The sequence below is a fragment of the Gracilinanus agilis genome, chromosome 1 (assembly GCF_016433145.1).
Source record: "Gracilinanus agilis isolate LMUSP501 chromosome 1, AgileGrace, whole genome shotgun sequence".
Classification (NCBI taxonomy): Eukaryota; Metazoa; Chordata; class Mammalia; order Didelphimorphia; family Didelphidae; genus Gracilinanus; species Gracilinanus agilis.
The window spans coordinates 93,388,636-93,402,005 of NC_058130.1; the positions used below are offsets into that span (position 1 = coordinate 93,388,636).

Sequence of the window (13,370 nt, forward strand, 5' to 3'; positions counted from 1 at the left end):
TCAGAAATCAGTAACTGAATCTGGTGTGGGATCATTTGGGGTCCTTAGAATGGGGGAGGGTTCTCACAACGGGCTGCAAACTCTAAGTTCTGAGATTCCTTCCAGTGGCCAAGGTTAGGAATTCTGGATTGGAAAACGGGAGCAACCCTGACTTGGGGGAGCTCTTGGGAAGGCAACTGGTCTGGTCCAGGGGGGTTGAAGGATGGCTCACTTGGGCGAGAGGCACCAAAGAAGCCTTTGCTCTCCATTCTTGTTCCCTTGGCCTCCCCATCTGTCCCTTTCTCCATCCCGGAATCCCAGTCCCTTGCTACCCGGGGTAGGAGCCCGGCCCACGCAGTACCTGCCAGAAGGAGGCCCCACCCGCTCCTTGGCCATTGGCTGGAGTCCCCAACTTCGACACTCTACTGGTCGTAGGTGCTGTTCGTCAGGCGAGCCCCCCTGTGGGCCCTCCCATCCTGAGAAGCTAGGGCGGGGAGTGAGAGTGGAGAAGCCTTAAAGCCTCCCTCCTCCCCCGGCGGTCTCACTTCTGCCTCCCCTGGCCAGAGGTACGGCCCCGGGAGAAGGCGGGGGCGCCGGGAGCAACCCTCTGCCATTTGGTTCGACCGTCTCCGGCTACTCGGCTCAGCCTCACTTCGCGGTCAAGTTGGGCAGAGAGGGGCAGGGGCTCCCGGCCCCATGGAGGCTACCCTCAAGTGCCTGTGGGTTTGCGCCCTCCTAGGTCCCGGGGTAAGTGAGCGACGCCTGCGGTCCTCGGGATCCCGCCTTCCCGCCGTGGAGCTTCCGCAGAGTCCCCACTCTTGGCCGCCTCACCCCTCTCCGCGGCTTCCCTGGGACTCCTTCCCTGGATCTGTCTCTTCATTCTTTCTCCGTGGGCTTCCCTCTTTGTCCTCCCTATCTTCCGTCGCACCCCAACTCCTCTCCCAGTGTCGACCCCTGCTCTTCCCTGAGGGGTTTCCCTTGTGCCCCCTCCCCCTGCCATGTATCTGCCGCTCCACCCCGTAGGTCTTGCTTCTGGTCCTTCTCTCTCTGCTACTCTCCCTCCCCCTTCTCTGAACCTGCTCTCTGTTTCTCCACTGTTTCTGCCCCTCTACCCGAAGGCTCGCAGAAGTCCCCTCATCCACCTGCCATTCCTCTAGTTCCCTCTCACCCTTCTTCTAACCTCCTCACTTCTTTACCCATTAGGTTCCCTACCTGTGTCTTTTCCCCTTAATCCCTCCCTAGGCCTTCTACAAAAACCCCTTTTATCCCCCTTAGGGCCCTCTCACCTGTATGCTCCCCATCAGTGCTCCCCCCCCCCCCGTATCTTTCCACAAGTACCTTCAGCCTCTTCTCTTCATGAAGACTTAGATCCTTTCTCCCCTGGGTCCACCGCCCCTTCCTCCCAGAGACCTACACCCACATTTCCCTATTAATCCCCAAAAATTCATGCCTTAGATTGGAGGAGGTGGCCAAATAGTGTTTTCCTCTCATTCCTTAAGGATGTCATAAGGACTTGACCGAAAGACACTAGCAAAATTTAAATGGGGAGTTTATCTGTGTTGGAAATCTGTCTGGGCTCAGCTGGTTGGAAAGGACAGAAGAGGACCGAGTTGCGCTGTACTAGGGGGTAGAGTTCTGCAGACCGGGGAGGTCTGAATTGAACGTTAGTCTGGAAGGGGCTTTGAAATGTCAGACTGTACCCTAAGTGGTATGTTATTGGAAAGGGATTACAGTGACTTTTTCCAAATTTGTGTCCTGCATTTTGGGGGATGGAGCAAGATGATCAGAAGCCAGTGATCCCAGCTAGGCTCAAGATATGTTCTTCCTGTTCCCTTTCATCCCCAAATGCCAGAAGTTGTCTCCCTCACTTTCACAGGGCTGTGTCTCCCTGTCCCTAGGCTTCTCTGGCTCCCCTGTAGGTAGGCTTTCTCTTTATTCCTAATTTGGCCAAGTAAGAGTTCATCTCTTTACAGATTTTCCATGGTTTGTAGCCATTCTTCAAATCACAGGTTTAGAGTTGAAAGAGACCTTTAGAGATGGCTTTTCAGAGGAGAAACTGAGACTCAGAGGTTAATTTGCCCAAAGTCAAAGAATAGATGTGCCAGTATTTAAATCCTTCCCAACTCCCAATCCAAGTGTTTTTCCTGGAAGTATATGTCAGTATTTGAGGGGGGCGGGGAATGTGGAGAGATGAAGCACCAGCTGAGTGCCTTTATTGACTTCCCCCTTGCTCTCCCAGCTCCCTTCTAGCTCAGTATCTCATGGAGTGGGTTGGGGACCAAGCAGGGAGGGCCCTCTAGTTCCTATGGAAGAATAAACCATGTTTGAAAATTCTGACTGTTATTCTTCCCATCAACTCCCTTCCCACTCCTACCTCCCCCACCCAAAAAAACCCCCCTATATTCTCTGCAGGTGGTAGAGTAAAGTGAAATAGGACAGTTGCCAGCCTTTTCAGCCCCCTCCCACCCAGAGACACATAGCCTGGTGTGGTGAAAAGAGTACTGCTAGATTACAAGTCAGGAGATGTGAGTGTGAACCCTAGCTCTGCCACTTTGGCGGTTCGCCATTCTCTGAGCCTTAAGTTTCTAATAAAATTAAAAGGTTAGGCTAGCTGGTCTACTCTAACTCTAAACTTGGTAAATTTGTTGTACCGGTGGGGATCAAGTGGGGCAGAAAGAACTGTGGGGCTTAACTTACACCTTTCTGGCAAGGTAAAGATCCAGGCAAGTTTAAGGAAGCTTTATCATACACCAAATAAAATATCACTGAGGACTTAGTTTAGAGTCTCTTGGAAAGAAGAAGAAATCAAGGCAACCTGGTCTTTCTGCCTACTTCCATGCCTGCTCCCTCCCCCAGTCCTTAGAAGAGGGATCATTGAATTTAGAGTTGGAAGACAATGTAGTCCAACTCTTTCGCCTCTTGGAAGAAGAAACTAAGGTTTTTAGAAAAAGAGAAGTGATTCGTCCAAGGTCATTCCAGTATTAAGTAGCAGAGTCTCTATTCAAACTTGACTTGGCTCTTATTTCAGGGCACTTACTAATAACCAAGGAGTAGGCAGCCATTATCTACCTAATGTTTCCCTCTTCTTTATTTCTCTCTCTTCAGCATTGACCCTAATCTTCTGAAGTTTGGTGAAGTCTAGTAGAAGGAACACACTGTACTTGGGATTCTTAGATGCAAAGATATGAGTTCAAGACCTAGATTTCATCAGTACCAGCTGGGTGCCCCACTTCCCTTCTGAGGCTCCATTTCCTGATCTATAGAAACCTTGTACTATGTCCTTGTAGGGAGGAAAACTTTTTTGTCGTTGATAATGAAGATGATAATCTTGCTAAGACTCAGATAAGGAATCTTCCAAGTCTCTAAGCTTAGTCAGGCTTCAAACAATGGGACAGGAGTAGACATTTGGGAAGCTAAGGGGGTTTAATGGAATCAGAAAGAAAAGAAGGAAGGTGGAGAGAAAACTTAAAGCATCTGGAGAAATCTTGACCCTCCAGAAAGGTACACTAACATGAAGGCAGATAGAACATTGGGTTAGGGAAGAGGAGAAAGCTAAAAAGCATTTCTATAGCACCTTCTATGTGCCAGGCACTGTGCTAGGTCTTTTACAAATACATCATTTGGGGGCAACTAGGTGGCTCTGTGGATAGAGAACCAGGTCTAGTGATGGGAGGTCCTGCATTCAAATGAGGTCTCAGACACTTCCTAGCTTTGTGCCCCTGGGCAAGTCATTTAACCCCAGTTGCCTAGCCCTTACTTTTCTTTTGCCTTGGAACTGATACTTGTATCAATTCAAAGACAACAAGTAAGAATTATTTAAAAAAAAAGAAAAGAAAAGAAAGAAAAAATAAATTTGAAAAACCCCAAATATATCATTTGATCCTTAAAATAACCCTGCAAGGTAGGTGCTGTCATAGGAATTAGCGACCATCTAGACTAGGGTCTTTTAATATGATTGTGTCATGGATTCTCTGGTAAAGCCTATGGACCTCTTCTCAGGATAATTTTTTAAATTTATAAAATAAACATGATTACAAAGGAAACCAATTATTTTGAAATGTAGATTTCAAAATATTTAAAAACAAGTTGACCCCAAGTTTGTTGTTATTTAGTCATTTCTAACTCATCCAACACTTTGTGAATCCTTTTGGAATTTTCTTGGTTAAGAACTGTGGTGGTTTGTTATTTCCTTCTCAAGCTTATTTTACAGATGAGGAAACAGAGGCAAAAGGAGTTAAATGACTTGCCCAGCTAGTAAATATTTAAAGTCGGTTTTGAACACAGATCTTCCCAACTCCTGGCCAATGCTCTACCCACTGTACCACTTAGCTGTCCCAACCCCAAGTTAAGAACCCCTACTATGTTCTAGTCTCATCATTTTACAGATGGAGAAACTGAAACCCATAGAAGAGGACAAGTGACTTGCTCAGTGTTACATAGATAGTAAATGGCAGAGTTGGGATTTGAACCAAGGTCCACTATTTCTAAATCAGAGGTGGGATGTGTATGTGGTTTTAGGAAACCTCTGCCAGCAGTTAAGAAAGTAAACATGCCTGTTCTCATGGGCCCATGGCTTTCCCTCTTTAACTGAGCTGGCAACTTGCCAGGTGAAGCCAGTGCCTCTTGGAGGGTGATCTCAATTGGCTCTGATCCTGTAGGGTTGGCAATGCATGGGAGGCGTTTGTGTGTGTTCCCCATGACTGAGGATGGACAGTTTTGTAAAGGACTGTGGTTTGTGGGCAGGAGCCCTCTGGGCAGCTCTTGAGGGTTGACAATCCAGGTTGTACCTTGTTTATAGAATGTATGCCCGGAAGAGTCTCTAGCATGCATAGAATCGAACCCCTTAACTTTACAATGAATATCAGAACAAAAAAAAATTGCTCTGGTTTACACAGGTAGTAAGTCATAGAGCTAGAATACTGGAGTCAGGAAGTTTGGCCTCAGACATTTACTTAGCTGAGTGACCCTAGGCAAGTTGTTTAACACTGTTTGCCTTAGTTCCTCATTTGTGAAAATGAGTAGGGAAAAAAATGGCAAATCACTTCAACATCTTTGCCAAGAAAACTGAACAACAAAAGTCCAAGAATTTGGGTCTTCCAACTTCAAATCTAGTTACCATGACTGCAAAAACTCCTCAACTCAAGACTCTCTCTTCCCCACCATGAATTTTGGGGACAGATTGATGTTGAAAGAAGGTTGAAATGGAAGTAACAAGGTGGCTCAGTGGATAGAGAGCCAGGCCTGCAGATGGGAAGTCCTGGGTTCAAATCTGGTTTCAAACACTTATTAGCTGTGTGACCCTGGGCAAGTCACTTAACCCCTATTGTCTGGCCCTTACCAATCTTCTACCTTAACACCAATTCACAGTACTGATTCTAAGACAAAAGGTAAGAGTTTTCCAAAAAAAGAAAGAAAGGTTGAAACTTTATATCTGCATTGAGTGTTTGGAACAACCTGGGTTCAATGTCTCCCTATTCCAATGTAAGTTCCCTGAGAGTAGGGTTTGACATTCTTTGTCATTGGTATTTCCAGAGCCTCTTGCTTTATTGAAGTTATGTTCCCTTTGTCTCTATCAAATTGCTCCCCACCACCTCCTCTTTCCGTAGCTCCCCAAAAGTCAAGAGCCGACTATAGTCAATGGCAAAAACACACCATAAAGTGACTGGGTGAGATGGGATGAGATCCACTTCCCTAGGAATCTAGTGACTCTCCATAGTGTTCTCCCTGGTTTCAGACCCCACAGCTTTGGACCCCAGGTCAGCCCTCTTTAAGGCATAAGACACATAGGACTATGATCAATGGCTCCCATGGAGGGAGTTTGGAGATGGGCAAGCATTCTCTAGTTCAATCCAGTTATCCCTCTCACCTCCAAGAAGGAGATAAAAAAAGGCTCTTCTCCAAGACTCCAGGGGAGAGGGAACAAATTTGGTTCCTGAAAGAGATTTCACTCTCTCCTTTCTAGCACTTTATTTTTTTTATTTTATTTTTTTTGTTTTTGTTTTAAACCCTTAACTTCTGTGTATTGACTTATAGGTGGAAGAGTGGTAAGGGTAGGCAATGGAGGTCAAGTGACTTGCCCAGGGTCACACAGCTGGGAGGTGTCTGAGGCCGGATTTGAACCTAGGACCTCCCGTCTCTAGGCCTGGCTCTCAATCCACTGAGCTACCCAGCTGCCCCCTTTCTAGTACTTTATGCATTAGGGAAGCAGCCCACCAAAAAGGAAGGCATCCTGGGTTTGGAGTCAAAGGGCCCAGATTGAAATCCTGACTCTATTCCTTATCCCAGATAACCTTGGATAAGTCACTTAAAATCCATGGACCTCAAGTTTCTCCATGTGTAAAATGAGAGAGTTGAGCTAGAGAGCCTCTGAAATATCTTCCAGCTCAATACTGTGTCCTCTCAGATTCTAGCTGGTTCCTATCTGTATGATTTGGTGAGTGGGGGACAGTAGAGAGACCTTAACTCTGGATTTAGCCTAGCCTCTAACAATCTACATTCCTCTTTCCTGGAATGCCTTGCCTCCTGCTTTCTACCTCTCCTATTTTTCCCCACCCCTCAAGTGGTGGAGAAGCTTTTCCAGAAAATTATATGCATCTCATCATTTCTTTCTTTGTTGTAGGCTCCTAGAATATCACAGCGAGGAAGGAGCTAAGAGATCATTGAGTCCCTTATAGATGAGGTGTAAGATTCTCTCAGGAAAGACTTGAAGTGGTTCACTTGAAAATTGAGCGAGGCACAGCAGTTGACCTGGAGACCTCGATGACTCCTATGTCTCTTGCTGGTCCAGGCAAGTCAGTGGGTGGCAGAAATGGTCATTTCTTTTTCTTACTCCCTGTTTCCTCAGCCCAGCCCTTATAAGGCAAAACCTGCCCTCTCCCAGATTCTTTCAGGTGCCAATCAGCAAAGTCATAAAGTGCCAGATGCAAAGTTCGGTCTGGGGGCAAGGCTCGACTGTTTACAGCCCCATGACCTTAGCAAGAAAGGGGAAGGTTTCCGAACAGGGAAGGTGGGGCAGGGGGCAGAAAGGGGAAGAAAATAGCCAGCGTGTATCTAGAGGAAATTTCGCTTAAATGCATGAAGTTGGGCAACCTCTGATTTTTCCATTAACTCTCTCCACTCTATCTTCCCAATACTCTGTCTACCTACCTGGCCCATTTTTATCTAACAAAGGACCCAAGAACTTTCAGTCAGATCAAGAAACATTTATTGAAGGTTTTTCTATCATATTCATTTGTTTAGGCTATGAGGCAGATAGAAGAATTCAATTCAGCAAACAACAAATTTAACATTTATTCAACAGATTTAACATATTAAATTTAAATAGACAAATTACACTTAAATATATTCATTTAATTTCAGCTTTTATTCAAATTTATGTATTCAATTTTTTAAATTTCACCTACAAAAATCAACAATGTGGAAACGACCTGGACAGAGCAGCATACCAGGTCTGGGAATGGGTAGGGAAGAAGGAAGGGAGTGAGACAACTCGGATTATACTACTTCAGGAAACTTATGTGAAAATGAAATTTATTTATTATTAAAACAATATAAATAAATAATAAATTGATTCTTATTTATTATTCAATTTTTATTTAGATTTTGTTTTTATTTTATTTATTTAAATTTTAACTTTTATTCAATGGATTTAAGATCCTTTATCATAAGGCCCTGGGTTCAGGCCTGAGTAGAATGCAGAATCTATTTTCAAGAAACTTATACTTTATGATAGCACATAAATAACCTATATCATATTGCCTGCCACCTTGGTAGGGGGAAAGGATGGGAAGGAGGGAAACAACATGGATGGGAAGGAGGGAAACAAAAAATATTGGAATGTTATTTTTTAAAATTGTATCTATGTGTAATCTGGGAGGAAAAAAAGAAACAAAGTGTAATACAGGGGTCAGGATGAAGAGAAGACATGTACACAAATAACTGATGCAAGGGAGAGTGAGATACAGTAAGTACAGAGGAAAAGCCCAGGCAAGCAGCTCTGAGAAATATGAGAGATGACTTCTAGCTTGGTAGTTGTATCTAGGAAGGCTTCTTGGAGAAGGAGGCAACTGAGTTCTGCCTTCAAGGAAGGGAGACACTTGAATACCTGGAGAAGGGGAATTGGGGAAGGGTTAGAGTCAACCCTACCCCTAATTCTAAGTTCAATAGGGCAAGGATGGGAAAGAACCCAATTCAAACACAGGAAAGAATCAACAAAGGGATAGGGATGGGGGAGCACAAGATGAGAGCAAGAATTGGAAAACAGCCTGGTTTGGATGAAACTTAAGAAGATTATGGGGGGGGGGGCAGCTGGGTAGCTCAGTGGATTGAGAGTCAGGCCTAGAGATGGGACGTCCTAGGTTCAAATCTGACCTCAAATCTGTTCCTAGCTGTGTGACCCTGAGCAAGTCACTTGACCCCCATTGCCTAGCCCTTACCACTCTTCTGCCTTGGAGCCTATACACAGTATTGACTCCAAGACGGAAGGTAAGGGTTAAAAAAAAATTACAGGAAGGATAATAGTTTGAGACAAGACTGACTGATAGATTGAAGCCAAATTAATGAGGATCAGGAGTTTTAGACTTTATTCAACAGGCTTTTGGTAGCCACAGAAGATCTTTGAGCCAAGGAGTGATGGTCTCAGAGCAGTGTATTAAGAAGATTCCTTGCATAATTTGTGCAGAATTGATGGGAGAAGGGAGGAACTGAAGATGGGAGGATCAGTTGGGACTGCAGTAGTTTAGACAAGAAAAAAGATGGTGGCCTGAACCAGGGAATAGCCCCAGAGTCCACAGTCCAGCTGGGGACACAAGATGAATGATGGATGAAACGGTTAGATATTATCCACATCTCTGTATGAACAAGTGCTAGCTTGAGTGGTAAGAGCTCAGGGTCTCAAGAGACCCCTTTAGGCTGGGGCATTCCCAGAAGGCTTCTGAGAAGAGGCAATATTTTAGATGAAGCCTGAATGAGCCTGATGAGATTTGAACTGGCTAAGTGGAAGGAGAAAGCCTAACAGGGACTAACAGCAGAAGGGGATGGTAATTAATGCAGGAATGGGAGACTTGCTTTTATATGGTCAAAAATAAATGTCAAGGCCTTTTCTCATCCATTCTATCACCGAATCCTTGGAACATCCCTGTCAAGTGGAGGGGAACATGACCTAATATTTATATTGTGTACCTCTTAAGTGCAGGGCTCTGTGTGGATACAAAGAGCACTAGGGAAGAATCTCTCCTGGGTCCTCTGGGTGGGAGGGAGGTGAGTGTCCTATGATTGGGTATATATGTGCAAAGATACATGTATCTTTTAGGACTACTCCTATGATTTCATTGATATTGGGAAACTCCCAGTGAAGAAATTTTTACTTACCAATACACAGTATTGATTCTAAGACCGAAGGCAAGGGTTTTTTAAAGAAGTGCTTGAAGTAGAGGAAAAGCTAGAAAGATCATTTGGGAGTAAAGAACCTTGGATGCCAGACCAAGGAGTTTGTATTTTTTTCTGAAGGGCAGCTAGGTGGCATTAACAGGAAAAAAAAACTGGAATCAAGAAAGTTTACCATTCCCTTCTCCAGCATATTTTACAAATGAGGAAACTGAGGCAAACAGAAGTGAAGTGACTTGCCCAGGATCACACAGCTAAGAAGTGTCTGAGGCTGGATTTGAACTCATAAAGACAAGTTGTCTTCCTAAAGCCATTGCTCTATCCACCAAGCCACCTAACTACCATAGCTTGTGCAGGTTGTTACAATGGTCCATGCTAGGATAGTGAAATAAGGAAAAAGAACTAATAGACATCACAGAGATGATAAAACTTGGTAATCGCCTACATGTGGGGCCTCAAGGAGAGGGCATGATCAAAAATGATTCTAGAGTTTCCCCTCTGGATAACTGGTGGAATGATAGCACCATTAACAAGAGACAGGGAAATTAGAATGGGCGTAGAGGAACAGAATATAAACTCAATCTGGGCAGGGGTGTGTTGGAGGCAACTTGAAGAGATTACTGGCTATTTATTTACATCTCAGAAACCAGCAAATGCTGGAATTTGGGGCTTGTTTTTGTTTGATTATCCTGCCTTAAGAAAGTAATGAAAAAAGTGTTAATTCAGATTAAGCTTAAAAAAGTGTTGTGTGGATAGGTTGTTTTTTTAAATTTGTGGAAAGCTGATTATTAAACATTTACTAGCACACCACTGAGGTTAGAACATGTTGAATTTGAGGTATGAATTCCTCCCTCTAGAGCAGAGCCATGTCTTTCTCCTTACCCTTAATGTGGAGTCTAACAAAGTAAGTAAAAACTTGTGGGTATTAAACAAGGCACCTTGTTTTAGAAGGACAGTGAGGGCAGAAGTGGGGAGGAGTAGAAATGAGGTCTAGAAGAGGGATGGATCTGATTCAGAAGAGCATAGCAAGTGATGGGCAGACTTCCCTTGAACTTGCCACCCCAGACTGGTTTGGAGAAGGTATGGTGCTATCAGGTGCCTGGCTCTCAGGGACAGGAGGGACATGATTCATATCCAGGAGCCTGCCCTTCCTAAGAAAGAATTCACATCTGGGTGGTGCTCCAAATCCTGCTCCCAGCAGTACCTTCTAAACATTGACAAGCTGCCAGCCTGTGATGACGCCAGGTCTACTGGTGGAAGTGAGCCGAAAAGAAGGGTTTCCCTTCACCCATGAGGCACGGGCAACGGCCTCCTTTTGGCCCCCAGCGCCATTCTCCTTGACTGCCCGGTGGCATTAAGAAGAGCTCACATTTCAGTGAAACTGGAAGCTTTACAAAGTCGGTGGTATATTTTACAGTTGAGGAAGCTGAAGCTAGGAGAGAAAATAATAAAAAATGGTCAACATTTATTCAGTGCCTCCTATGTTCCAGGCGCTGTTAAACACTTTGCAAATATTATCTCATTTGACCTTCACAACAGCTCTGTGAGGTCGTGCCATTATTATCCCCGTTTTACGGATGTGGAAACTGAGGCAAAAAAAAAAAAAAAAGAAGTTAAGTTGCATGTCCAGAATCTAACGGCTAATAAGTGTTTGAAGGGAGATGCCCGCCCACTCAGATCTTCCTGACTCTGGGCTCAGAACTTTACCTACTTTGCCACTCAGCTAAGGAGATACGGCAGAAAGTGGCAGAAATGGGAGTCGACCTCCAGTCTTCTGATTTCCTTTCCAGTGCTTTTGTCGCTACAGGATTCTGCCTTCTCCGAAATGAGCAAGAGGAGCTGAGCTTTAACTGAAATAGGAAGGATCGAGTTTAGTGCTATGAGCAGAGATCAGCGAGAGGCTCAACCAGACGGTGTTTTCCATTAGTTATTTGCAGAAAGAAGGCTCCCTCCAGACAACCAGCAGCACAAGGACTGCTTGGGTGGGACTGGCACCAAGAGCTACTATTTCAAGACAGTGAAGCCCGATTACGCACTTGGCCTCTTGAGGTGGGTATATAAGAGAGTCAGTGATGGCTGCCAGGGGGAAACGTGGTCTGCTTTACCACCGAGTGACCTCAAGAGTCTGGGCTGTGGGGCTGAGATTGCCGCCATTCCCTTCTCCCTCCTCTAAGAAAGTCCCTCCTGAAACGTGCCCTTTAGAATGGATACTGAATCTAGAGAGATTTTTTTCCCCATTCAGACAATTTGAGGAATGAAGATGGGTTTCATTGTTCTTGTCTTTCTGAACCCTGCCTGGTCTGGTTCTGTGCTAGGTAAGATTCAGAAGGAAGCCTCACCATGGGAGCCCATTAGATCCTCATTCTCCTGCCCTCTCTATCCCCAAACCTGTCAAACTGGTACATCAAAGAGGAGGTTGGACTCCTGTATTCTGTATCAAATCCTCGAATCCTCCCTTGAATCTCACAATCCCAGAATAGAAACTTTAAAATAGAATGCAAGCTGGAATATAAAAATTCTAGAAAGGAATCTGAGCTAGAATTTGGGATCCCTGGTGGAGGGCATGTGGCCGTGGAAAGAACACAGAACTAGGAGTTATACGATCTCGGCATTAACCCTACTTGGATCTCTCTCTATGTGAACTTGAGCAAGTCATCGCATCGCTTTGGTCCTCAGTTTCTTCCTCTGTAAAAATGATGATGGGGCAGAGTGAGATGATCTCTTAGGTCTCTCAGGTCATAAAACCATGAACTAGGCTATGAACAGAATTTTAGCAGGACAGACATCCAGGAGGAGATCCCAGGATTGGGTTTGAGACTTGGAATTGCTTCTCTGTCACAAACCCAGGGTTAAGGAAGGCATTAAGAGGCATAGGATTTTTAGAACTGGGAGGCATCCTAGAGACAATTTAATCCAAACATATCATTTTATATATAAGGAAACTGATGTCCAGAGTACTTAAAGGACCTTCCCAAGGTCACACAGGTAATAGGAGGCAGTACCAGAATCTGAACCTGGGCCCTTTGATTCCAAATCATAGGAATTTCCCCACTAAATCAAAACACTTCTCTGCCTAATCAAGTCAGACTTAAAAGAGAGCAACCCTCTAGTTCAGTGATTCCCAAAGTGGGCGCCACCACCCCCTGGTGGGTGCTGCAGCGATCCAGGAGAGCAGTGATAGCCATAGGTGCACTTGGGATTTCCAATGTTTTAACTTTTTTTGTATTACATTCTATTCTGAGTTCAATAAATAGTTTCATAATTTCAAAGTTCAATGTTTCTAATTTACACCTTTCTTTACTATATTTTACAAAAAAGGTAGAAACATTAATACATATATCTTTCCTATTAATTGCTATTAAAAAATTTTTAAAAAAATTAATTTCCAGGGGGCACTAAGTAATATTTTTTCTGGAAAGGGGGCGGTAGGCCAAAAAAGTTTGGGAACCACTGCTCTAGTTCAATGACTCTTAATCTGTGAGCTATGAACCCTCAGGCAACTATTAATCTATGTTGCAGAGGCTGCAATATTTTTTTTCTATTCAGTAGTTACAAAAAGTACAACTATTTCTTGGGAGTTCACTAAAAAAATTATATTAACAAAAAAGTTTTCATACTAAAAAAATCCAAACAACTGAGGGCTGTCAATCTAGTCAAAATCTCTCATTTTCCAGATAAGAAAGCCAACGTCTAGAGGGGAAAAAGTTCCCCCTAGAAATTCATAAGGAATCCATGGTAGAGCTGAGACTAGAACTCAGGTCTCCAGACTCCCTACCCAGAACCCTTGTTGCCTCTGGACAGATGGAGGGAGAAGGGTTCTTATGGGAACTGAAGAGTGACCAGGATGGAGAGGCAATTGATTATAGACCAGATCAAATGGGGCTCATTTGAAAAGAAGATTTGGGGGGTGAGGAGCAGGCAATGATTGCCTTGTAAGCATTTTGAAGGTCTGTAATACGGAAAAAGAGGGATTAGACTTGCTTTTCTTGGCCTCAGAGAACAGAACT

At 44.2% G+C, this 13,370-nt stretch overlaps 1 protein-coding gene across 1 annotated transcript in view; it reads left to right on the forward strand.

Moving 5' to 3' along the window:
* Positions 1–202: 202 nt before the first annotated feature.
* VIPR1 (vasoactive intestinal peptide receptor 1) overlaps positions 203–13,370 on the forward strand; it is a 93,518-nt gene continuing 80,350 nt past the window's right edge. Inside the window, exons 1-4 of the mRNA XM_044676893.1 lie at positions 203–410; positions 464–726; positions 6,824–6,985; positions 11,239–11,412. Coding sequence (XP_044532828.1) covers positions 203–410; positions 464–726; positions 6,824–6,985; positions 11,239–11,412 — 807 coding nt within the window. The remainder of the gene's footprint in view (positions 411–463; positions 727–6,823; positions 6,986–11,238; positions 11,413–13,370) is intronic.